Below are 26,954 nucleotides of genomic sequence, written 5' to 3' on the forward strand. Positions count from 1 at the left end.
GAGACAGAAGCTCTTCACTCCGTTCCTTTCTTTCAGATTGGAACAAGATAACCCCTACTGTTCCCTAACACTTCAGAGTTGGCTTTAGTTTATCTGTCACAGTGTCCTGGAACGTCGCTCAGTTTTGATTGCTGCGTGTCCCTGCACGGGTCCCAATCACATACTTTTGACTTTCTTGGAAGTCGATTGCTGTCTAATTATAGTAGCTATTGAGATGCTACAATCTTTTTGGAGATATATACCTTGGGTAAAGATCATGTTTTTTAAACATATCTATATTGTTAAATCAGTCGTGTTTGCTTTTCAGTCCAGCTTTATCTACTATAAATTTCAGAATTAAGTCCTCTCACCATACATGGAAAACTCATGGTAACATTCTCAAAAATAGAAGCTGTGCTCCCTTCCATTTTATTTTCACGACAACCTTGTGAGGTAGGTTGGCCTGAGATGGGTTGACTGGCCCAGGGTCACCCGTTTGCTTCATCCCTGAGTGGGGATTTGAATCTGGGTCTCTAGATCTTAGTCCACTGCTCTAGCCACTGCACAACACTGTCTCTCTAGTGTATCAAAAGAAAATGAGTAATGGTCAGAAAAGGTTTATTCTTGTATCATGGTGGTATCTCATTTAGGTTGGGTAGCCATGTTGGTCTGAAGCAATAGAACAAATGTTGAGTCCAGTGGCACCTTTAAGCCCAACGAAGTTTAATTAATTAATTAATTAATTAATTTTTATTTAATTTTATTCTGTATGTAAGCTTTCATGCAATGTATCTGAAGAAGTGTGCATGCACATGAAAGTTTATGCCCAAAATTAAACTTTGCAGGGCTTAAAGGTGCCATTGGACTCAACCTTTGTTTTATTAATACCTCTTTGTTAAAGAGATTTCAGTAGAACTCTTTTACTTCACCACTGGCGTGCTTATTGCTCTCAAATCCCTTGGGAGAAAAGAACCTCTTTGCCACTTGGCAAAACATCTGTATGAATAAGTCAGTCTTCCCGCAACGATCGTACTGCCTCAGTTTCACATTGGGAAGGAGTTTTTTTTTTTGTTTGGAATCACCCCAATGGAAGCATAGCAGAATTCAGACTGGTGTATAACTTGCATTTCCGAGGAGTACTTGTTTAGCTCTGAGTGCGTGAAGTTGTATCAGTGAAGGAGGAGAGGCTGATGAGTCAGTTGATCAGGAATTCCAAATTTAGGCTGCCTTTGGGCTTTTTTCGGCGAGAGAGTCAGTGCTGAGCCAAGAGGCTTCGCTCTTGATAAGTGCAAGCAGGTGTGCTATACCGGGAGTCGGCTTTCCTGCATTTAGATATGTCAGCAACACGGCATAGCTACTGTTTTTATGGAAAGTGGGCATGCGTATTTCAAGATGGGGGGGGGAATGTGTAGCCCTCTAGAGTTGATGGCTGAAGACCTCTCTGTCTTTGTCTCTCTGTCTCTCTCTCTTGTAAAGAACCTACATTAGCCAAGCTAACGTCTTGGTTTCTGCTTGACAGGCCCTATTCTGTTGAGTGTCACAGTTACCAAGCCAACTCGGCTCTGTTATTTGGAAGGAGTCCCGTCAGACAAATCCCAGTCTGGCCAGAGCAAACATTTGGCCTTCCTGCCATTCCTGTTGTGGTTGCTCTGGTTGCGTGGTCTACAGGCTGTTGGACAACAACTGGAATGTTGTCACCAGCAGAACTGGCATAAGGAATTACCATATATACATTTGCAGCAGTGATTGTATTGTAGTGATATCTCTTGTCTTCCACAAGGGGCTATACTTAAGCAAGGATTGCTGGACTGGAATGTGAATGGATGTGTGTGTGTGAAAGAGAGAGGGAGGCGGGGAGGCTGAATTTGTCCTGTGAGCCTCCAGTCACTTGTTCCCAGGGTCGGCTCACTCACTAGGCGAACTAGGCGATCGCCTAGAGTGGGATGGCCATTAGGGGCACCAAACTGCACCCGGCCCCGTACTCTGGGAGTTTCTTGATTATTTGTGTTTTTTATTCTTCCTAAAATGCATTTATTTTTGAAAATTGGTAGGCGCACGGGGGGGGGGGGACATAAGGGATCCTCGCCTAGGGTGCAAAATAAGCTGGAGCTGGCCCTGCTTGTCCCTACCTTATATTCTTTATTTTTTTTTAGTGGAAGAACTGCTAAACAAGGGTGTGATCGCTCCAGGGCAGTTAAGCTGACTGCACTGTTCTGAATTACATTATCAGATTGATAAGGGCTCTCATACCCTGCTCCTTTATGGCTAAAGTAATCTCTGGGTATGAGAAGCTGCTAGTATATGATGGAGCCTCGGCCTTTCTTCAGCTGTCCCTTAGTGGACGTAATCTGTTAGGTAGGTTGTTGGGGGTTTTTTGCAAGCGCCATTGAGATGAATTGGAGCTTTACAAGCAGAATGTGCTATAGTCCAAGTCTCAAGTATACCTTCTCATAACAGAGAAAGAGGGAGACCGGGGGGGGGGGGGGGGGTTTACCAGATAGCCTCAAAGCCTTCCTCACTCCACACGAATATTTAGTTCATCACCATCCCAGCTTTCCACTGGAACAAACGTTGAGTCCAGTGCCACCTTGAAGACCAATGAAGTTTTATTCTGGGTATAAGCTTTCTAAGGTGTGGAATCTTGTGAGCGAAAATTCTTTGTGAGCAACTGGCATTAAAGTTGTGAGCGAGCGGTTTGGCTCCTGCTTAAATTAGTTTGCTCTGGAGCCCTCCTTCCTGAGCTAAGACAAAAAAGTGTGAGTCAGAGGCTAAAAAACTGTGAGCTAGCTCACACTAACTCAGCTTAGAGGGGCCATTGGTACAGGCACACTTCTTCAGATACAGGTGTGCACACAAAAGCTTTTACCCAGGATAAAGCTTTGTTGGGGGGGGAAATATATTGTACCACTTTGATACTGATTGGCCTTGAACTTGTTTTGCCAGCTTTTGAAGGACGTGGTTGTACAGAGACAATTGTGTTACTATATATAGTACAAAAGGGATGTACGCTCTCTTGACAGACTTTCTGACTCCCTTCGCTTTATTTCCCTTCCCTCTCTTCTTCGCTCTACAGATTACGCCTGGCAGCAAAGCGGCTCAGTCCCAGATGAACCAGGGGGACATGGTGGTAGCCATTGATGGTGCCAACACAGACGGCATGACCCACCTAGAAGCCCAGAATAAGATCAAATCCGCGAGCTACAACCTGTCTCTCACTCTCCAAAAGTATGATGAAACAAGTTACTGTCTATTTAAGAATCTGATTATTATTATTATTTTTAATCATTTATTTTCATTTTCCATATTAAAAAACCCCATACAATACATACATCATCAAAATCCTCTCGGAGTCTTATCCACTTTATTCTATCCATTCATATAAATGCTTCCACCTTTCCCCAAACATTTTTTCATCCTTTCCTTGAAGGATTAAACTTAACTTGTCCATCTCTGCCATCTCTAATAGTCGACACACTAAATCCTCTTTCTTCGGGATGTAGTCCTGTTTCCAAAATTTAGCTAGTAAAATTCTAGCAGTTGTAAGTATTATAATTGTCATATATTTGTCTTTCCATCTGTAGCTCTCCGGTAGCATATTTAACAACACTGTTTCCGGAGATAGCTCGATTTTAATATTTGTTATTTTCAGAATTATTTTCTGTATCATTTTCCAGAAGTCCTGCACTTTTGGGCACCTCCACCACATATGAATGAAGGTACCCACATTATTATTACACTTCCAGCAGGGAATGCTGGATTACACTTGGCTATCTTGTCCGGTGACCAGTACCATCTATGGTAGATCTTATATATATTTTCCTTAAAGTTGGTACTTCTCATCAACTTTATCGACTTCCATGTTTTTTTCCAGTCTTCTATGTCTATTCTGCACCCTACATCGCTACACCATGTTTTCATTGTGTTGGTTACCCCATCTTGTATACGTTCCTCTAATAATAATTTATTATTTTTTAATGGGGAGAGGGCAGAAAGTTGCCCTCTTTGCAAACTTTTGAGCCACTTTCTTGCAAGGCAGGATTCTTAAGTCCCCCGTGCTTCTTCCACAACAGTATTGCATCCAAATGCAGCCTTTGGGTCTTCGTTCCTGGGGCAGGGCATGACCCCAGGACTAGTGTTCCCTCTAAGCTGAGTTAGTGTGAGCTAGCTCACAGGTTTTTTTAGCCTCCGGCTCCCACATTTTTGTCTCCGCTCAGGAAGGGATGGCTCCAGAGCAAACTAATTTCTGCAGTAGCCAAATCGGGCGCTCACACGTTTAATGCCAGCAGCTCACAAAGTAGAATTTTTGCTCACAGGACTCCACACCTCAGCGGGAGCATTGAGGACCCAGAGGCAGCTGGGAAACACAGAGGCTGAATTTCAGATACATGTCAGAGGAAACTGGGACAACTGGCACATCGTGTCCCTGTGTGTCAGGATAAGGAGCCACACTGGGCAGTAGACTTTCTGACTTGCATGTCCAGAACTGCATGTCTTTGTGATGATAGAAGGGTGAGAGGTCCAAGCAAGATCAAAGAACGTTGATGGAAGACCCAGAAAAGATGCTGTATTTAGAGCTCCCAGATCTGGGCCCATTACGCACACACATCTTACTGCAAACCTTCAGAGCAGTGAAGCCTTTAGTCTTGACTTCGGATGCTGTGCCCGCCATACACACCATTCTTTTTCCTCCAGTGCATTTATTCTGCAGCTACAATGATCAAAGTGCTTTTCCAAATCGGGGTGGAATGTCACTTGTGATGCGTGGGGGTGGGGGTGGGTGGCATCCAGAGTTAAATTATGCAATTGCCCTATCACAGCTGCACAGTGGCGCCCAGCAAGCACCTTCCACTTCAGTCCTCATGGTTCAGGTTTTGTGCATGCACTTTAGTGTTCGTTCGTTGAATGAAAGGGAAGCAGAAAGGAAGGCGGGCAAAGGGAGGAAGCCCACTGTTGAAACTCACCAGACTTTTCCTGAAACTGACAAGCAACTGTGAAGCCCCATTTTCCATATTGCTGAGCACTATGGGATTCTCTGTTGTGTAGTTGGCCACTGTGAAAAATGGAAAAAGGAAAGAGTCACCTGATCTCATAATATGGGGAAACGTGTTGAGTGTACAGAGGGCACGGTAGAACCCACTGGCACTGGTACTGCAAGCTATGATCATTAGCAACCTGTGTGTGTGTGTGTACGCACCTGTGCAAAGTCAGCAGCAATTCCACGCTTTGCACAGGGCTGCAATTTGTTTGAGGGAGGAGTCCTCTGGCAAAAGTGGTGCTGTTGTTGTGCTGGGCAGCACTCTAGCGCTCACCCCAGAACTCTGTGGTTAAACTGTGGAGTGTTGGGTATTCCTAGAGTGTTATGTCGATGCAGGGATGTCACTTCCAGTTTCTCACTGGAGGTGATACCTGATGCCAAATCCCCCCCATCTCTCCCCACCACCACCCTGTGGAGTGGCAGCAGAGAATAGAGGTCCAGACTGGGGTGGGTCTAATTCTAACCCTGCCCCCCAAAGGAATATCTAGCTGGAGCCATAGCTTCAGTTCTTCCATTTGGCTTCCTTTACGTAGCCCAGAAATTCCAAATGGAGAGTGGCTGAAGAGAATTTTTAAGTTGTTTCAGGGCATCTTTGTTTCCTGTAGTGTAGAAACACGTATTTCTCTTGCCCCAGTCAGATTTGCTTTATGAAACAGTACACAAAACTACAGAGCTGGTTTACAGTGGCAAAAATGTGACAGTTGCAGCACCATGGAATAGAACCATAGTGTTGGAAGGGACCATACGGGCCAACTAGTCCAGCCTCCTGCTCAATGCAGGATCAGCCTAGAGCATCCCTGAGAATATTCCCAAGCCTTTCCTCATAGGGCTTGAACTCCAGGCCCCTAATCGTCCTCATTGCCCTCCTCTGCACCTGCTCCATTCTGTCCACATCCTTCTTGAAGTGAGGCCTCCAGAACCTCACACAGTACTCCAGGTGGGCCTGACCAATATGGTGTACAGTGGGACTATGACATCTCGTGATTTGGATGTTGTACCTCTGTTGATACACCCCAAGATCGCATTAGCCTTTTTTGTCGCTGTATCACACTGGCTGCTTATCAATGTTCCCTCTAAGCTGTGGAAGTCTTGTGAGCAAAAATTCTCCTTTGTGAGCTACTGGCATTAAAGTTGTGAGCAAGCAGTCTGGCTGCCGCATAAATTAGTTTGCTCTGAAGCCACCCTTCCTGAGCCAGGACAAAAATGTGTGAGCCGGAGGCTAAAAAACTCTGAGCTAGCTCACACTAACTCAGCTTAGAGGGAACACTGCTTTATATGGGACTGCCTTCAAGCAAGGTTTTGAAACTTCAGCTGGTAGTACAGGGGGCAGTAAGGAACTTATTTCAACGTTATTAGCTGCAGCCAGGTTAACAATAGTAGCGGCTTGGAAATCTCCTTATTATCTCCCTACAATTTCAACATGGCAAGAGAAAATTTGGGATCAGTTTATAATGGCAAAAATTACAGACTCCCTGATGAGAGCGAATAACAGTAACGCGCCAACCTACGCCAAATTTGTTAGGACTTGGGCCCCTGTGTTAGACTACGTGCTAACGAAGGATATTCTTCCTGCTAAGCAGATCTATCATAAATGGTTATATTTATAGGCTATAGCAGGTAATCTATACAGGTCAGACTCATGGTAACTTACTAGTGCTGTATGGCGAGAAGAGATGTTAAGAGTGTATGGGATTGTGCGGATTAATTTAGCAGTGCTTATATTCAGTTTACGGTTCACCCATAGCAACCCCTCTTTCAGGCCTTCTTTCACTCTGGAAAAATAATCCCCTAATCTAAAGTCAAATGAAAACAAGATAATGTAATAACACACGCACTAATACCCCCTTCTTAATTTATTTTTATCTGGAAAATATTTCAGCCAACCTCTACTAGCAAAGCAAAGATGTTTTTTTTAAAAAAAATCTGATTTGCTCTTCCTCTTTCCTCTGATTCGCCTTTTTGCAGAAGGCGTTCTGATCTGTTTAGAGTGAAGTGCCAGTCAAGGCAGATGCCCAAAAGCCAGGGTTTAAGCCAACTGATCCAGCGTTATCCTTTCCTAGTTTCAGATGCAGAGGGGACTGCGTACTATGCTGACCTTTGTCCCAGGGCACAAAAAGTCCTCTGCCACACACACAAAAAATAACCATCTTTGGCCCAAGAGTTTCAAGGGAAAATCTCCTTGCTGTTGTCTTTAAAGGCAGGTTTCAAAGAGCCGGGCAAACCACTACCTGATCTTAAAGCTTACCACCAGAACATGAGTACTTAGGGTGGGTTGTACTAACAATTCCACTGTGTCACGTAAACGGCTTCACTGGTGAAAACATTTAGGAACAAGGGGACTGATCACCCCCTCCCGGTCTTGATGAGCAGTAAAAGATATGGAAGTGCCTGCTTTCCCTCTCCCCCCCCCCCCCCCCCCCCCCGTTGTCTGCTGAGCAGGGTTTCCTCTAAGCGGAATTAGTGTGAGCTAGCTCACAGTTTTCTAGCCTCCGGCTCACAGATTTTTGTCTTAGCTCAGGAAGGACGGCTCCAGAGCAAACTGATTTATGCAGGAGCCAAATCGCTCGCTCACAATTTTAAGGCCAGTCGCTCACAAAGTAGAATTTTTGCTCACACGACTCTGCAGCTTAGAGGGAGCATTGCTGCTGAGTTCACCCCTTATGAGATGTGAAACCTAGACATCCACAGCCTCCACGAGAAACACTTTTCCCGATTCGCTCCTGGCTCCCAGTCGCAGTGACATTTCCTTTTACTGATCTGGACGCTGATGGTTTCATGAGCATTATTTATAATACAACGGCTCATATCGGCTTTAGTGCTTCTCCCTTCTATCAGTCCACGGAGTGGCTTCCTCCTGCGAGCCGTGACTCTGGGCACTGGGTGGATTTGCTTCATCGAGGAGCCGTCTGCAGCCGCTTCCTCCTGTTATTGCCAGGGCAATGCTATATGCACTTACCGGGGAGTAAGCTCCATTGAATACAGTGGGACTTCTCCGTAAACCTGCCTAGGATCGTGCTGGGCCTCTCCCGGAGTCGTTTCTCGAGAAAAGGAAACTGTAGGGAATGGTTTTTCATTGGACCGGGAAAATGAATCCGGCTCACCAAACCTCAAAAAAACGTAGTATATTCTCTGAGGTAGATTTTTTATTTATTTATTTACTTGCTTCATTTATACCCCACCTTTCTCCCCAAGTGGGGCCCCAAGGCAGCTTACCTCAGTCTCCTCTCCTCCCTTTCATCCTCACAATGACCCTGTGAGGTAGGTTACGCCGAGACTGTGTGAGCGGCCCGAGGTCACCCAGCGGGCTTCCATGACAAAGTGGGGATTCGAAGCTGAGTCTTCCAGATCCTAGTGCCAGCTCGTGTCGTTTTTAATATCAGATTCATGTCCAGTTATTCATTTATGCAAGGAGTGGCCTGGCAGAGAGCAATAGGCATGGTTGACACACGAGGTCTTGGGGCTGCGCTGCAAACTCCATCTGACTTGTTGAAGCGCACAAAACTTTGGTTTTTGTGTACTTCAGAAAGCATTGGAGCAAGGGCAAGTGTATGAGCCCAAGATGTAGGGTTGCCAACATCCAGGTGGGGCCTGGAGATCTCCTGGAATTAGAACCTACAGAGATCAGTTCTCCTGAAGACAATGGCTGCTTTGGAGGGTGGAGTCTATGGCCCCTGTCCTCTTCAATCCCTGCCCTCCTTTTGAAGCTCTCTTGTTGAAGACGTGTGCTTTTCAGGTCAGGCAGGCAGAGTATTTCGGGAAACCGAAATGTTCTCCCGTTTGTTTTGAGCACAGTTTAATCCATTAACGTCACGTAAACCTCATCCTTCTTCTCAATGGGGAACCCAAAGTGGCTTACGACATTATTTTCCTTTTCTCAATTTTATCCTCACAACAACCCTGTGAGGTTAGGCTGAGTGTGCGTGACTGGCCTAAGGCTTCTGTGGCAGTGTGGGGATTCGAACCTGGCTCTCCCAGAACCTAGTCCAGCTCTCTAACCACTATACCATACTGTCTCTCTCTGACTTGAACCATGACTTGTAGGAAAAAGACAACTACGTGGGTCCTTAGAATACTGCCGTGCCAGCACTGGCAGATCTATGCGTTGTGGGTAGCATCCTGAAGCCCCCATGTCTTAAGGATAAAAAAAATCTAATAAATATTTATCAGTGAGCACTTTTCTGGTCTGGATTTCTTCCCATGAGATAGTCAGGGCATTATACTTAGGCTGTGTAAGACCCAGTGTTGATGTACCAACACGGAGAGCCAGTGTGCAACAGTTAGCTGTTGGGTTGCCAGCTCCCCCGATCTGGGTGGAGTTCCTCCACATTTGCGGGCTCCTCCCCGCCCACCAGTGCCCCAAAACACAACATGATGGCATCACCCAGAAGTGACGTAATTGCGCCGCCAACATCATACGGTGATGCTCTAGTTTGGGGGGCAAAACTCTGTGGTCAGAAACTGGGCTCAAACCATAGACTTTTGCCCAAAAACTAGAGTGTTGCCACACGACATAGGCGGCGTGACAACATCATTTCTGGGTGATGCCATCGTGCAGCGTTTCAGGGCATTTGTAGGTGGGGTCAGAAGCTCCTGGACACGGCCTACATTCCCTCCACCTGCAAAAAGGCAGGACCTGGCCACCTTAGTAAGCAGGTTAGCATGGCGGACTGGGGCCTGGGAGATCCAGCTTCAGATCCCTACTTTGCCACAGAAGCTGTGTGATCTTGGGCCAATCACTACTTAATAATAATAATAATAATAATAACAACAACAACAACATACTTTATTGTCATTGTACATAGTACAACGAAATTAAAGATGCAGTCATTTCAGTGATCTACAACAATATTCATATACACCCACACACCATTCACTACTGTCCCATAACTCCCTTAAGGTTCACATAACAACTTAAAACCACCAATGTCACCCAAATTCCAATTTCATACAGCATTTAAGGCAATAATAGCTCTCGAATGAAAACTATTTTTTAATCTATTTGTCCTTGCTTTAATTGTCCTATATCTTCTGCCCGAAGGATGCAGTTCAAGCAGGGAATGTTCAGGATGTTACAAGTCCTGCAAAATGTTCTTTGCTTTTTTCAAACATCGAGAGCTATACAATTCCTCCAGGAATGGGAGAGGGCAGCCAATGATCTTCTGGGCTGTAAGAACAACTTCTCAGCTAGGTGGATTTGTAAGCCACTTTGGGCCCCCCGCTGGTGAGAAGAGTGGGGTATAAAATGGAGTTTGCGGGATTCACTCCCTCCCTGCTCCTACAGGTGATGCCGGTTAAGGGGCTATTGTGGGGGGCTGGGGGAATGGAGGCAGGCCGAATCATGGAAGGCTGCTGCTTGGCCATCAATTGCTGCCCGTTGTCTGATACCTTTTTCAGATGTTGAGCTTGGGAAGGTTTAAACTGGGAAGCACAGGTTGGTTGCCGCAGTCCTGACAAGGGCACCTGTAGCTGGCTGGGGAGCACACAAGGACCAGGAAGACAGCGACCTGCTTGAGGTCAGGAAAAGGTGGTTGCCAGGCAGAGCTTCCTGGCTGAGTAGATGGGAAGGGAAGGAAAGGGAAGGGAAGGGAAGGAAAGGAGCTGTAGGCATAATGTACAGGAGAACAAGCGATTGCCATCTGCAGGCACGGCCTCAATGCTTGTGTAGGCAGCTGCTCCTTCCTTTCACCTCTCTTGACCAGGCAGCCATCCTTCACTGGGCTACCACCAGTTCCTTTTGTGCCACATATCTATGTGTGCAGATGGCAACCAAGGCCCTGGTCACACGGGGGGGGGGGAGGTGTGGCTCTTTGCGCCGTCGCAATCTGATGCACGATTAGGCGATCAGACTTGGCGGCGGCACACCGGGACTTCCACTGTCGGCGCGCAGCAAAGAGGAGCAAAACCAAGGTATGAACCTTGTAGCAGCCTTTTATACAAGGTTCACTTGTCTTATGAGAAAGGTACACCGAAGACTTTGGGCATCTTTGTAATATCTATTTGGTTATAAATATATAGGCTGAAGATGGGGGAGCAGGCCGGAACCAAGACAGGCAGTCAGTAAAGTAGGATCCATTCCTGCATCTGTGGGTTGGGCTTTTCCATACCTGGTTTTTGCTCCAGCATGGCTTCTTAACTTTGTAGGTTTTCCCCTTCCCTTACGTAGAGTGTGGCTGCTCGCCAGGTTTTCCCCTCAGGTGTTTCCCATGGTGGCCTGAAGAAAAAAACCCCAGAAAAACAGAGGAGAGCAACAACAGGTAGATGATACTCTGTGCAAGGAATGGTGGGGGTGGCACAGCACAGTCAAGAATCCAACCTGGAGCAAAAGCCTGGTGTGGAAAAGCCCAGTTGTTGGATATTGTTCAGAGGTTAAGATGCTGAGCTGCAGACCGGAAGGTCTGTAGTTCGGCAGTTCGAGACCCGAGTGTGCCGCATGACGGAGTGAGCTCCCGTCTCTAGTTCCAGCTCCTGCCAACCTAGCAGTTCGAAAGCAAGAAATTGCAAGTAGATAAATAGGTACCGCTTTCGTGGGAAGGTAACAGCGTTCCGTGCGCCTTGGCGTTTAGTCATGCCGGGCACATGACCACGGAAACGTTTTCGGACAGCGCTGGCTCTTTGGCTTGGAAACGGAGATGAGCACCTCCCCCTAGAGTCGGATTCGACTGGCTTTCGAGCAAGGGAAACCTTCATGCTGTAGCGACCATTCACTGCTGGTTTTCCCTGTGTCAGCGATACAGTCCCCTCGTGAATAATTGCTGTAACACAATGATAGTGCAACGTGCAACCCTGTAGACGCAAGCACGGTGCAGTGGGAAAGTTTTGACCCCCTTTCTGATCTAAATACCTCTCCCTCCCCATCACGGTTAGTCTGGTCCTTAGAGGAGCACTGTTAATTAGAGCGACGCATGCGGGACATCACTAATACGAACACAGCCCCGGCTGTCTCCTTGCTAATTTCAGGGAAGAGCCGTGATGTTGTTGACCAATGACATGTCTTTAAAGGGCAATTGAGTATTTATTACACAGCGGAAGCGACCTGGGTATTAAAACTGTTTGCAGACGGTCCATCACTCTCCCAATAGCTCATTCTCAAAATACCAACCCAGACGAAAATGCAAACACCGAATCGTTTTTGTCTGGGGTATGTCTTCCCTGGGTGGATAGCCGAAGATAATTCCCTTCCGCAACATTACTCTCCAGACACTGTGCAAAGGTCACGGTAGGCATTAATGGGGACTTCTGTCCGAGTTGATGGCTCGACACAGACGGAATAAGAATAACAATTTTTCTCTTTCAAAAAAAAGAAGAAGAGAAAGGGCAATTATTATTGGTCGTGTCCACCGCAGGGCGCCCTTTTGCTCCTGATTAAGGCCAACTAGCTTGGCACGGGGCGGGGAAGGGTGGATTGAGAGAGTAAGCAGTAAATTGGAGATGGAAGGGCGGGGCCTTCCACAACAGAGCCATAAAAGATGTGGTTTGTGAGACCAGCATTCTCTCTCTCTGTGCCTGCATGGTGTTCGTCATGTCAGATGCTTATTTATCTGACGACGGGGGCAGCCTTTCTTCCAAAGACGCTGGGTTGATTGCCTGGTCTCAAGACCGTTTTTCTCGACAGCATTAGCCCGATCGTTTCCATCAGCCTTCGAAGAGAATTGCTCTCTTTGGTGGTTCATACTTAAGTAAGTAAAGGCGGGTGAGTATATTGGATCATATCTCTCTTTTGTCCTCCGATGTGATTCTCTGGGTAGTGGTTTCAGGCGGGCAGTAGGTTGGTCCGCAGTAGAAGATCAAGGGTTGGGTCCAGTTAGCACTTAAAGACCAACAGCAAGAAGAAAGAAGAGTCGGTTTTATACCCCACTCGTCACCAGCCGGAGGAGTCCCGGAGCGGTTTATAATCTCCTTCCCTTTCTCTCCCCACAACAGACACCCTGTGAGGTAGGTGAGGTCGAGAGAGTTCTGAGAGAACTGTGACTGGCCCATGGTCCCCCAGCTGGCTACAAGGGGAGGAGGAGTGGGGAATCAAACCCAGTGCTCCAGATTAGAGTCCGCAGCTACACCATGCTGGCTCTCTACCCCACGGTGCCTCTTTTTGCAGGAGGCTACTAGCGTAAGTCCTTCATCACATATCCGATGAAGGGAGCTTCGACTCTCAAAACCTTAAACCCTGGAAATCTTGTTGGTCTTTAACGTGCTACTGGACTTGGATAGTGGTGTGTTTCTTTGTTTTTCCAGAAGTAATGAATCAGGGCAACCAGTTGGCATTGCAGATCATTGTGTGCTTTTTGGTTAGATGAAGATAAAAAGACAATTGGTGCAAAAAAGAAGAAGAGAGAGATTCTTTAATTATTGTATGCCCCCTGCATGTTTCACATTCAGCTTCGTTAGGGGGAATCCTTCAGGTTCTTAAAGTTCCATTCCCAATATACACTACTAGGAAAAAGGCTCGTTGTGGAAATAAATACAACGGCCTCTAGATAGAGGCTCTGGGCAGGTGCCCCGGCCTTGGACACTCAGTGTCAATTTGCTGTGGCGACCTCAGCAGGGTATAATGACACTGAGTCCACCATTTTCTCCAGAGCAACTGATCTCTGCTACCTAAAGAACAGTTGTAATTTTGAGTGATCTCCAGCTCTCACCTGGAGATTAGCGATGGTTCCCCAGAAGGGAATAGTTGGTTTGGAGGGTGGAGTCTATGGCTTTGTACCTGTCTGAGGTCCCACGCCTCCTGAAAACTCACCCTCTCCAGGCTCCATCCCTCACATCTCCAGGAATTTCCCACCTGGAGTTGGCAACCCTATCTCCTGCCCAGCCAATCATCAACCTACCTTTATTTCCCCCTCACTCTTCAGCTTTCCACCCCCCACACACCTGCAGCCTCTCCCGTGCTCTGAAGCCCTGACTGCTACGTCACATTGGCTGTCATACGGGGGCCACCTCAGCAGCATATAAGGATACAGAGCCCACCATTTTCTCCAGGGGAACTGATCTCTGCCATCTGGAAAGCAGTTGTAATTCTGAGTGATCTCCAGCCCTCACCTGGAGATTGGACACATTTTACCTCAGAAGAGCAAAACTGTTTAGAATGTTAGAGGCAAAAGCCAATCAAGACGCATATGCAAACGACCTCTGTGTTCCGAGGCAGAGGCCAATGAGGCTGCATATGCAAATAACCTCTGTGTTCTCACTGGCTATGGGGGGGGGGAGAGGATTAGCAAACTGTTTAGAATGTGGGTGGCAGGACTCAGGCAAAGCAGCCAATGGATAGGGAGACCCTCTGAATGACAGATCAGAAAGCGAACTGATTTTGGAGCGTGTGGAATGTTCTAGCGAAGTGCCACTACCATTCGGCTTTTATTTATAAGGGAGATAGCTAAGTGAGCTAGCAGAGTAGAGTGTTCTCAGTGGTATGGCAGAACCAATTGCAGGAGTGACTCGAGTATCACATTGGTATTTTTTAAAAGTCAAATGCATGTTACAACTGTTTCCATTCAGTTGAAAAAGGCCCCATTCAAGCAGTGGAGGGCCATCAAACTATTCCCAGCTATCCAAACTATCCCCAACAGACCATATTCACCTTAACTGGCAAAAGAGATGAACTTTTGCAAGGAGTTTTGCTTTGATCTAGCCGTTCAGCTCTTGCAGAGTTGCCTTGCTTGTCATCAGGGGTCATTTCGTAGAAAAAGAGGTGCAGGAGCTCATTAGCATATTAGCATAACTTATTTGCATATGCCACACCCCCTAACATCACCAGAAGTCTAACTAACTAAACAGGTGAATCTGGGGTTTGAGCTGAGTGCAGCCAACGAAGATCACCAGGGTAGGAGTGGCTGGGCAGGGAATTCCAGTGCTCTTGGGGAGGGGAAGGTATAGCGGTGGGACCAGGCGGAGATGGAAGGGAAGGGGGCAGAGAAATGGAGAAGCTCGGCCACCTTCCAGCCTGTGTCCCATCCCAAAGGTGGCAGACAGTGGGGCAAGGATAAAAAACCCCGCTCCGACATTGGTGTTGTGCAACGCCAGGTCCATAAATAATAAGACCTCTGTCCTGCGGGACTTCCTGCTGGAGCAGGATGCGGACCTGGCGTGTGTGACCGAGACATGGGTACGAGATGAGGAGACGGTTGCTCTCTCCCATTTGGCTCCTCCTGGGTTCTCGATCCTTCACCAATCTCGGGCTTCGGGGCGGGGGGGGGAGTGGCTTTGTTCATTCAGGAGGCTTACTCCTTCAGGGCGCTCCCAGTGGCGAGGATCGCAGGCACTGAGTGTGCCGGCTTTGTATGGGAAGCCGGGGAGAGTTTGGCTGTTTGGCTAGTGTACCATCCGCCCAACGCACCGGCTGACAGCCTGCCATCTCTGGTGGAGGCGGTATCGGGCTGGGCGTTGGAACACCCTAGACTGTTAGTCCTGGGTGATTTCAACGTCCATGCCGATGATGCGGCCTCCTCCCGGGCGGTGGACCTGGCATCATTCATGGCGGCGCTGGGACTCTCCCAATATGTAACGGCCCCCACTCACCAGGCTGGTCACACGCTTGATTTGATCTTCGCGGCAGAGGTTACAGTGGACCGGATTACTGCTGTGGCAGTTCCATGGTCGGACCACCATGCCCTGGGGGCCCGAGTGAAGTCACTCCAACCCTGTTTGGGCGGAGAGCAGATTTTGGCTCGCGTGCAGAGCCAAATGGACCTACTGCGGCTTCAGATGGCTCTCCGGGATCCATTGCCCCCTGGCGGCTCGCTAGATGAGCTTGTCGAGGACTGGCATAGCTGACTTTCAGCGGCCATTGACGAGATCGCTCCCAGACGCTCTCTACGCCCTTACTCAAGGCTGGCTCCTTGTTATACCCAGGAGCTGAGGCTGATGAAGCGAAGGCTCAGACAGCTAGAGAGACAGTGGTGGTGGGCTCGCGACAAAGCATCAAGAGCATCCTATCGAACGTTTATGAAGTTGTATGAGATGGCCACCAAGGCTGCAAAGAGGGAGTTCTATGCAGCCACGATTGCGTCTGCAAGCTCACGCCCGGCACAACTGTATAGAACAATTCGGTCTTTAACCACTCTGCCTCAGAGCAGACAAAATGTGAGGGAATTGGATATAGGCTGTGAGGTTTTTGCGAGCCATTTTGCAGACAAAGTCTTGTCGCTCTGCCGCGACCTCCCGGCCACACTTTAGACAGTATGTGAACTCGAGGCCCCATGCACGTCTTCTGGTCCCATTTTGGATTGTTTCGGGCCTCTCAGCCTAGAGGAAGTTGACAGACTGATCACAACGGTACGCCCAACCACATGCAGCCTTGATCCGTGCCCCTCCTGGCTAATTAAAGCTGGCCGCGAGGGGTTTCGAGGCACCCTTAGGGACATTATCAACAGGTCCCTCGTTGAGGGCCTATTCCCAGGGGCTCTCAAGGAAGTGATGGTCTGCCCTCTCTTAAAAAAACCATCCTTGGATCCGGCTGAATTGGCCAACTACCAGACGGTTTCCAATTTGCCCTATTTGGGCAAATTAATAGAGAGGGCGGTGGCGATACAGTTGCAGAGCTTTTGGGATGACACTTCCACACTGGATCCCTTCCAGTCTGACTTCCGCCCGGGTTATGGGATGGAGACAGCACTGGTCGCCCTCACAGAGGACCTCCGGAGGCATCTGGATCGGGGCGGTATGGCGGTGCTGCTGTTGTTAGATCTGTCGGTGGCGTTCAACATGGTCAATCATCAGCTGCTTGCCCACCGCCTCGCCGACGTGGGGATCCAGGGGCTGGCCCTGCAATGGCTTGTCTCCTTTCTCCAGGGTCGGGGACAAAGGGTGGCACTTGTGGAGAAGCAGTCTCGAAGGCACCCACTGGTTTGTGGAGTGCCCCAAGGAGCAGTGCTCTCCCCAATGTTATTTAACATCTATATGCGCCCCCTTGCCCAGATTGCCCGGAGGCATGGGCTTGGGTGTCATCAATATGCAGATGACACTCAGCTCTATATGTTGTTGGGTGGTCAGTCTGGCTCTACCCCGGAAGCTCTGGACCGGGCGTTGGAGGACGTGGCGGGATGGCTTAGGTTGAGTCGGCTGAAATTGAACCCGACAAAGATGGAGGTCCTGTGCCTAAATCAGAGCGGTCTGGGGTTAGGGGCCCCACCTCCGGCCTTCGGTGGGGCGCCGTTGGTGCCAGCGCCGAGGGTCAGGAGTTTGGGAGTGCTCCTGGATCCCTCCATGACAATGGAGGCCCAGGTAGCAGCCACTGCCAAGGCAGCCTTTTACCATCTTCGGCTGATTAGGCAGTTGGTCCCCTTCCTCAAACGCAATGATCTGGCGTCAGTGATCCATGCTATGGTCACCTCGAGGCTAGGCTACTGCAATGCTCTCTACATGGGGCTGCCCTTGGGGCAACTCCGGAAGCTGCAGCTGGTGCAGAACGCGGCAGCCAGACTGTTGATGGGCCTCCCCAAGTGGGAGCACATCCAGCCTGTGCTGAAGTCCTTGCACTGGCTTCCAGTAGCGTTCCGGATTCGCTTCAAGGTGCTGGTTTTGACCTTTAAAGCCCTTAACGGTCTGAGGCCTGGGACCGCCTTTCCCCATATGTTCCCCCAAGGGCACTGCGATCAGGAACGCAAAACCATTTGCCCCCCCCCCCCGGACCTAGGGACACTAAGTTAGCAGTAACTAGGACCAGGGCGTTCTCCCTAGCGGCACCAGTGCTGTGGAACGAGCTCCCTCAGGAGATCAGAGCTCTATGGAACCTCTAGCAGTTCCATCGAGCAGTTAAAACGGAGCTATTCCGCCAAGCGTTTCAATAAGAACTGACTATGTCGGTGGTGTCGCACTAGCACTTTATCACAGGATGCATTCGCTGGGATTTTATGGCACTGTATTTAGATGTGTAATTGTTGGTTTTAAATGGTTTGTAAGCCGCTCTGAGCCGCTTCGGCGGGAAAGCGGGGTAGAAATTTAATAAATAAATAAATAAATAAATAAATAAAGTGTGTCAGAAGGCAACACCCACCACTCAGGCTCCACTGGACTGTTTTGGACCGCTAGATATTGGAGTGGGGGCGGAGCGTGCAGATCTGTCCTCACAGAGGAGGGAGAGCTTGTACCTGAATAAAACTTGGTCTTAAAGGTGCCACTGGACTGTTTTGGACCGGGGGGCTGGGGGGAGCTCTGCAACTTACCTGGCTGCTTCTTGCTCTGACTGAGGGCTGCTGGGAGCAGGGGGTGGGGCTTGTTGCATGTGCCCGCCTCTGGGCTCTTTACTGCCGGAGCTCCGCTCCTGTGTGCTCCTGCAGGAAATGACCCCTGCTTGTCATAGTTGGAGGGCAACATCAGGGGAGGGCAGATTGATACCCAAGCCCTTTTTAGAGGAAAGTAGCAGACAAAGGCTAAAAGTGATTTGGAAGTAGTTTACCGCTTGCGCTAGTAGCCTACTGCAAAGAGTAACAGTTTCCAGATATTAAATTTGAGTCCAGGGGCACCTTTAAGACCAACAAAATTGTAGTCAAAGTATAAGCTTTTGTGTGCAAAGCACACTTCTCCAGGCAAATGGAATAAAATCTCCTCAAGGGTTACTTACAGGGAAAAAGAGGGTGGGCAGCCATTTGGAGGGGCCACTCAGAGCCAAAATGCCTATGCCGAGCTGAAATTGGTTGGATCGGGTGGTTGGTAGGATCGATGGATAGCAGCAAGTTAGCATGTAAATGTAAGAGTTAACAAAGAGATGTGAGAATGAGGCTGGGGTCCAGCAGTACCCCCAAGACAAACCAAGCTCAACCCTGCGTACAGGGGAGAATCCACCCGATCCAATTTCAGTTCTGCAAATGCCCCACAATGGCTGCCCGCACCCTCTTTTTTCCAGTAAGTAACCCTTGAGGAGATGTTATTCCATTTGTCTGGAGAAGTGTGCTTTGCACACAAAAGCTGACACTTTGGGTGTGTTCAGACGGGGCATTTGCAACGGTATAGGTGCCAGTTGGAATCGGTGTACTTACCAGCGTTCACACGGCGAACATCTGCCTTCCGTCCCTAACCGTTGCAAAGAGCTTTACACCGTTGTATTCTGCCACTAGGTCCCCAAGTGGTGGTATCCTGAGTGCAATGGTTGTAATCGCTTTACCCCCGTCTGATCGCTCTCCACCGTTGTAGAGCCACTGCCGTTCGGAAGCCCGAGGCTTCCGATTTTCGCCTGCCATTTTTTTTTTAGGTCGGCGATATGCGCTTGGGCGAAGCTTCGCTCCAGCATTTGTTTTTTTAAAAAAGAAAAGGTCCTTTGTTTAAGGTTTTGGAGGACTCCAAGACCTCAGGGAGGCCAGTTTGGTCTTTAAACTTTAAAGGTAAGTCCTTATCTTTAAACTTTAAATGTTTTGCGCATGCGTGAAGATCGCCATTCTGTGGATGGCTGCCCATGCGCATGCTCAAACTGAGTTTAAAAAAAAAAACCGCCGACGCACGCTGCATGTGAACGGGCATACAGCGATGGGCTCCGCAGACAGGAGGTAAGTGTGATAGCGTTTCAGCCGGCATAAACTGCACCGGTTCCAACCGGTACAGTTTATGCCGGCTGAAACGCCCCGTCTGAACATAAGAACATAAGAGATGCCAATGTTGGATCAGGCCAAAGGCCCATCCAGTCCAACACTCTGTATCACACAGTGGCCAGAAATACCAGTGCCATCAGGAGGTCCACCAGTGGGGCCAGGACATTAGAAGCCCTCCCACTGTTGACCCCCCCCCAAGCACCAAGATGACAGAGCATCACTTGCCCCAGAGCCCCTATCTATACCTTGTGGCTAATAGCCACTGATGGACCTCTGCTCCATATGCTTATCTAATTCCCTTTTGAAGCTGTCCATGCTTGTAGCCGCCACCACTTCCTGTGGCAGTGAATTCCATGTGTTAATCACTCTTTGGGTGAAGAAGTACTTCCTTTTATCCGTTCTAACCCGACCGCTCTGCAGTTTCATGGAGTGCCCACGAGTTCTTGTATTGTGAGAAAGGGAGAAAAGTACCTCTTTCTTTACCTGCTCTTTCCCATGCATAATCTTATAAACCTCGATCATGTCACCCCTCAGTCGTCTTTTCTCCAAGCTAAAGAGCCCTAAGTGCTTTAACCTTTCCTCATAGGGAAAGTGTTCCAACCCTTTTATCTTTTGAGTTGCCCTTTTCTGCACTTTTTCCAAAGCTATAATATCCTTTTTAAGGTGTGGTGACCAGAACTGCACACAGTATTCCAAATGAGGTCTCACCATTGATTTATATAGGGGCATTATTATATTGGCTGATCTGTTTTCAATACCCTTCCTAATAATCCCCAGCATAGCATTGGCCTTCTTTATTGCAGTCACACACTGTCTCGACATTTTCAGTGAGTTATCTACTACGACTCCAAGATCTCTCTCTTGATCAGTCTCTGCCAGTTCTAATGAACGCACCCTTTGAATAAAACTTAGTTGGTCTTCAAGGTGCCGCTGGACTCAAACTTTGTTCTGTCGCTTCGGGCCAACGTGGCTGTGCCCACCTGAAGTTTCCAGGTATCTGTGAGATAATCTTTCAGTCTCAGTGGTGGCCAACCTTTTTGACTGGTGCCACAAACCAAGTATAGTATGGGACAGTGCCACTCTTCTGCTCACTATAATAGCTCCTCAGGTTCACGGCTCGTTGCTGTAGTTGTGCCCACAGAACTCGGCAAGCGGCAGCCCCTCCTGGAAAAGATGAGACAGGAAGGCCAGTCTGATCCTGTTCCGTAGCTACGCCCACAAGCTTCCTGCTCCTCTCCTGGAGTGCCAGAGACTCCACCTGCTCGGTCCCACTTGTGGTGCCTGCTCACTTTTTTTGCTTTCTCGTGAGCTTTGTCTGTTTCAGTGAACATACACAGGCAGCTGGCCAAAAGCTAAGGCAGGATTTATCAAGAATCTCTCTAAAATAACGGTTGTCAGTTTATCAAAATTGTTTATGTATTTTAATAGTATTGTAAACGGGTCGTTTCGTAGAAAAAGAGCTAGGGGAACTCATTAGCATAACTCATTAGCATATGCCACACCCCCTGACATCGCCGGAAGTGTGTCATAAGGCCACACCCCCTGACATCACCGGATGTGTGTCATAAGGCCACACACCCCGCCCCCAATGGTCCCGGGGAGAGGCAGGGAGGAAGCAACTTACCCTCCCTCTTCTCCTGCCTCCTCCTGGCTGAATGAGGGCCGGAAGCGGGGCGGCCAGAAGCAGGGGCGGGGCTTCATCATGTGCCACGCCCCCCGTACCTCACCCGGGGGAACTGCGATCCCCCGCGATCTCACCCGAAATGACCTCTGATATTTAGTGATTCCTTCTTATGTTCTTTCTGGCTTTTTAAAAGGTTGCCAGAGCAGGAGGACACATCCTCTTTTGTCTCTGGAGAAGGAGGGAAAGAAAACAGAACAGGGAGGGAGTGTCAACCTAAAGAGAGAGAGGTGGAAACAGAGAACGGCAGTGGGCAGTGCCCCGCCCCATACCTCACCCGGGGGAACTGCGATCCCCCCCGAAATGACCTCTGATTGTAAATGATATGGTTGCTGTGCCCCTTTTCCTCTTGTTGTCACATATATTATGTCATCGCTGCTGCTATTTTAAAGTGTAACAATATTTAATTAAATAATAATAATTAAAAAGAATCTCTCTAAAAATCAAGGAACTATGCACGGGGAGTGGAAGAAGTCAAGGAGAGATTCAGAAAAAAGTTCCCGTCAAGCTCTGCCATTACTGAACAGACAAATGTGACCCGCCCAGCCTAAGGATAATGTAATGATTAGGAATGAAACACTGCATTATTTAGATTAAAAGGGTACTTTGTGCACACAAAGGGATGCAAAACTGCATAAATGCAATTGATTTTGGCTTTTAAAAAGAGTAGCAGAGGATAATAATCCAGCCACGGGAGGTGATTTCTTTCTCAAAGGTGAAAGCTTTGACGTGTCACCATCCCTGGGACAAACAGGAATGAAAGCTGTTTAGACATACTGCGTTACCCATAACCAGGGGTCATTTCATAGAAAAAGAGGTGCAGGAGGTCATTAGCGTAACCCATTAGCATGACTCATTTGCATATGCCACACCCCCTGACATCACCGGGAGTGTGTCAGAAGGCAACACCCACCGCTCAGGCTCCACTGGACTGTTTTGGATTGCCAGCTATTTGGGGGAGGGAACGTGCAGTTCTGTCCTCGCAGAGGAGGGAGAGCTTGTACCTGAATAAAACTTGGGCTTAAAGTTGCCACTGGACTGTTTTGGATGGCTAGCTAAGGGGGGGGGAACGTGCAGATCTGCCCTCACAGAGGAGGGACAGCTTGTACCTGAAGGTGGGCCGGGGGGGCCTCTGCAACTTACCTGGCTGCTTCTTGCTTTTTGTGGCCCAACTGAGGGCTGTTGGGGGCAAGGGGCAGGGCTTATTGCATGTGCCCTTCCCCTGGGCTCCTTACTGCCGGAGCTCCGCTCCTGTGCGCTCCTGCAGGAAATAACCCCTGCCCATAACGAAGGCGTGTCACGATATGATCGCCCTCTTCTGCCTGGTGGTGGGAGGTGCCGTCAGGTCACAACTGACTTCCTCCCCCCCCCCTTGCCTCCGAGTCTCGGCAGACTTCTGGAGACCCTGGTGGGGTTTTCAAGGCAAGAGACGTTCAGAGGTGGTCTGCCCTTGCCTGCCCCTCCATAGCAGCCCTTGCCTGCCTTGGTGGTCTCCCATCCAAATACTAACCAGGACTAACCCTGCTTAGCTTCCGAGTTCAGACAAGATTGGGCTAGCCAGGAAACTCCTGGGTTGCTTCAAACCACCTTACGTCTCTGGATCGTGACAGTTCTTATTTCAGGGGAAGGCTGTTTCTGTCTGAATTAAAATAATGAGTAACTCACTGACTGGTTAAAAAGGATATGTAGTCGTAGCCGGGCAGCTCTGTTTTTGCGATCTGATAGAGGTATTCCTAAGCTTCCGTTGTAAAGGTAAAGCTTCCCTTGCTCGAAAGCCAGTCGAGTCCGACTCTAGGGTTGCGGTGCTCATCTCCGTTTCAAAGCCGAAGAGCCAGCGCTGTCCGAAGATGTTTCCGTGGTCATGTAGCCAGCATGACTAAACACCAAGGTGCACGGAACGCTGTTACCTTCCCACCGAAGTGGTACCTATTTATCTACTTGCAATTTCTTGCTTTCGAACTGCTAGGTTGGCTGGAGCTGGAACTAGAGACGGGAGCTCACTCCGTCTTGCGGCACCCAGGTCTCGAACTGCTGAACTACTGATCTTCCACAGCCTGCAGTTCAGCGTCTTAACCACTTGAGCCACCGCAGCTCCAAGCTTTCGTTGTACCTGTTACTTAAATGATCATTATTAAATAATCCCCCTGAAATAAATGCGGAACCAAGAAGAAGCCCTGACACAAAGCAGCAGTGAAAGGGGGGGGGGGATGCTGAACGGAAGACTGAAATGTGCTCAGAAACTGAGGGGAAAGACAGGTGGCACCGGAAAGGGCCTGTGACAAGAACTGGAGAACCTTCCCCTCTAATGAAAATGGCATAGTGGTGAATGGCTTCAGAATTTTGAAATGAGTGATTTTTCATTTGGAATCACTGAGGATTGCTGTACCTGAATACATTTTGTGGATGACTACATGAGTCTTGAAAAAAAAATTAATGAAACAGATTTATAACGGGGGGGGGGCAACGAGTCAGCTGGCAGAGACACGGACACATCCTTCCAGTTCAAGGACTTTTTTGAATGTCTTATTGTATATTCTTTATGGGGAAAACTCCACCTGTGAATTTCTACCCGTGACAAACTTTACCTGTAAATTTCTACCTGTCCATTTTTGTGCCATAGGAAAATTTGTGTTGAGTACATTATATGTCACATCTATATATTTCATTAAATTATTGATTTCTGGTGTTTAAATCTGGGCACATGCATTTCTTTTCTCGTTTACACGTAAACGCCTTTCATCTTGTGTAAGAACTGGAGAATGGCAGGGGAAGGTCACTTGTCTGAAAGTATAGCAATTTCTCGGTAGAAATATATTATCTAAATTGAAGGTCTGTCCGAGCTTTATTTAATGGGCAGAAATCTCAACTGTGGTGGGATTTTCAGGCAAAACTTCTGCAAACCTTACGTAGTGACTTGTGGTCCAGGATGAATCATGTCCACCCATTCAATTTCAAGCTGTCATATCCTGTGCACCAGTGCAGCAGTTGTCATATTTTTTGTAATGGCCAGCCAGCGTATGTTTCAGCCAGGGCTCTTTTTTGTAGCAGGAACTCGTTTTCATATTAGGCGACACCCCCCCTAATGTAGCCAATCCTCCAAGAGCTTACGGAGCTCTTCTTACAGGGGCTACTGTAAGCTCTTGGAGGTTTGGCTACATGAGGGGTGTGTTGCCTAATATGCAAAGGAGTTCCTGCCACAAAAAGAGCCCTGGAACCTTTAGCCGTGGTCTGTGAGACTCAAACCTTGGATTGGGGGGCGAGGTACATGTTTGTGCCTTGACCCAGATAGCCCAGCCTAGCCTAATTTCATCACAGCTTGGAAGCTAAGCAGGGTTGGCCCTGGTTAGTACTTGATTGGGAGACCACTATGGAAATCTAGGGGAGCTATGCAGAGGAAGGCAATAGCAAACCACCTTTGAACATCTCTTCTACAGTGTAGCCATTAGTTGGCTGTGACCTGGCGGCATATGTGGTCATTTGTGCCCAGAGGATTGGAGACAGATTGTGAGTGTTAGGAAGGTACCACCTCAAATAAATCCTGGGAAACCTGGATCAGAAGTTATGTCTTGAAGGTATGTAAGAGAGCGAGATTTTCATCAGGTTAAGATTTTCCCCCAGTAAGGAAGTTCTGAATAGGGCTGTGCAATTTTCCCTCCTGGTATCTTTTTGGTTCAGGTCTATGGGACTCAGAAAAATTTCAGGATTCCCCCCAAAATTCCAAATCCCAAAACCTGCCACAGGGGCAAAACATCTGTATCTGTAAATCTCACAGCTGTCTGATATAGACTTTCCCCACAGTGTGTCATAAACAGTTCATAAAACATCCATTATTTTACTTTGAAAAGGCCGCATGGATTTATTTGTTCAGATCTGACCCGTTGCCGTGCAAGAATGAGCTTCAGGGCCCCGTGCCTGTGAACAGAGAGGGGAGCCCTGGAGAGACCGGGGCCCCAATGCAAATTATTGCTCCTCCTCCTCGTTCTTCCCTGACGGATTTCACCTCTGCTGCCCTCCTTTCCAATTCCATTGTATACTTTCTGCAGTGAGTTTTCTTGCTGAGTGGTAAGCGCCATTGCTGCAGATGTTCAAGACAGTGGCTGATTTCGCACTAGAGCTGCCTCGCGGTTGCGCCGCCGTTTGCCCCAACACTATTGGTCAATTTCACACCCGAAGCTGCAGGCTGCATTTTGACTCGTGGCTTCGCCTGATTTCCCCCGCAGTTTCGTGATCTTGTTTTTTTTGAGGATCACGAAACTGCGGAGGAAATCGGGCGAAGCCGCGGGTCAAATGCAGCCCCGCAGCTTTGAGTGTGAAATTGACCAATAGTGTCGGGGCAAACGGCGGCGCAACCACGAGGCAGCTGTAGTGCGAAATCAGCCAGAGTGACCGGTATAGCCTTTGTGTTTAACATGGGCTGTGGCACGTTTGAAATTCTTTAAGAAGCGAATGTCTAAAGGGAGTGTCCAGAGAAGCTGCAGTGGCCAGTGAGGTGTGGAGTGGGTTACAGCAACCTGTGGACTTTAAGGCAACTTGAGGGGGCAAAACCAGTCCTACGAATGAAATGAAGCAAACATTTGATGAATGAGAGATGTACTATATATACCCTGCTGTGCAGGTAGAAAGTTAGGAAGGGATTAAGATGCAACTACTCATATGTAGGTTACTAGGGTATAATCCAGAATGCTATCACCCCAGTCTCACTTTGCATAAACTGGGCTAAATCTGCAGCAAAATGAACATAAGAACATAAGAGACGCCAATGTTGGATCAGGCCAAAGGCCCATCCAGTCCAACACTCTGTCACACAGTGGCCAAAAATACCAGGTGCCATCAGGAGGTCCACCAGTGGGGCCAGGACATTAGAAGCCCTCCCACTGGTGACCTCCCCCCAAGCACCAAGAAGACAGAGCATCACTTGCCCCAGAGCCCCTATCTAGACCTTGTGGCTAATAGCCACTGATGGACCTCTGCTCCATATGCTTATCTAATTCCCTCTTGAAGCCGTCCATGCTTGTAGCTGCCACCACTTCCTGTGGCAGTGAATTCCATGTGTGAATCACTCTTTGGGTGAAGAAGTACTTCCTTTTATCCGTTCTAACCCTGACCGCTCAGCAATTTCATGGAGTGCCCACGAGAAAATGAGGTGGCTCAGTCTGAGATGGGAGAGCAGTCTATCCTGCTTCAGATTTTTGAACGCTGCCTTATGTTTTTAAACTGTAAAGGGGAAAACTGTAAAGGGGAAAAAATAGTCCAACAAGTCTTGTCAGGGATGCTCTAGTGCAGTGTTGGCGAACCTTTTCGAGACCGCGTGCCCAAACTGCGACCCAAAACCCACTTATTTATCGCAAAGTGCCAACACGGCAATTTAACCTGAATACTGAGGTTTTACTTTAGAAAAAAACCACTCATACATTAACTTAAGATGATCCAAACAAAGTAAGGAAAGCAATCCCAAATGCTTTCATTTACCGTATATACTCGAGTATAAGTCGACTTTTTCAGCACATTTTTTGTGCTGAAAAAGCACCCCCTCGGCTTATACTCGAGTGAGAAAAAAATGACAGAGGGCGCTATGGAAGGCGGGGGGTGGCTCCTCTTCCTTCTTCTCCTGGGCGTCTGGGTCTGGGGGGGAGGACGGGCAGCGTTTGCATTCCCCTCCAGCGCAAGGGTTAAAGGGACGAGGCTGCTTTTGCAAGAGAGGGGGGGGGCTGGAGGAAGAAGCGCTTCTCCTCTGCGGGGGGGGGGG

General features: G+C 48.4%; 1 protein-coding gene across 1 annotated transcript in view; it reads left to right on the forward strand.

Annotated features, from left to right (window-relative positions):
- Positions 1–3,052: 3,052 nt before the first annotated feature.
- Positions 3,053–26,954, forward strand: part of LDB3 (LIM domain binding 3) — a gene marked incomplete at its 5' end in the record, with an annotated part of 167,514 nt that continues 143,612 nt past the window's right edge. The window contains one exon of the mRNA XM_015425655.1: positions 3,053–3,204. Within this exon, the coding sequence (XP_015281141.1) occupies positions 3,053–3,204 (152 nt within the window). The remainder of the gene's footprint in view (positions 3,205–26,954) is intronic.

The sequence above is a fragment of the Gekko japonicus genome, unplaced genomic scaffold, assembly GCF_001447785.1.
Source record: "Gekko japonicus isolate JY-2015 unplaced genomic scaffold, Gekko_japonicus_V1.1 scaffold1137, whole genome shotgun sequence".
NCBI lineage: Eukaryota > Metazoa > Chordata > Lepidosauria > Squamata > Gekkonidae > Gekko > Gekko japonicus.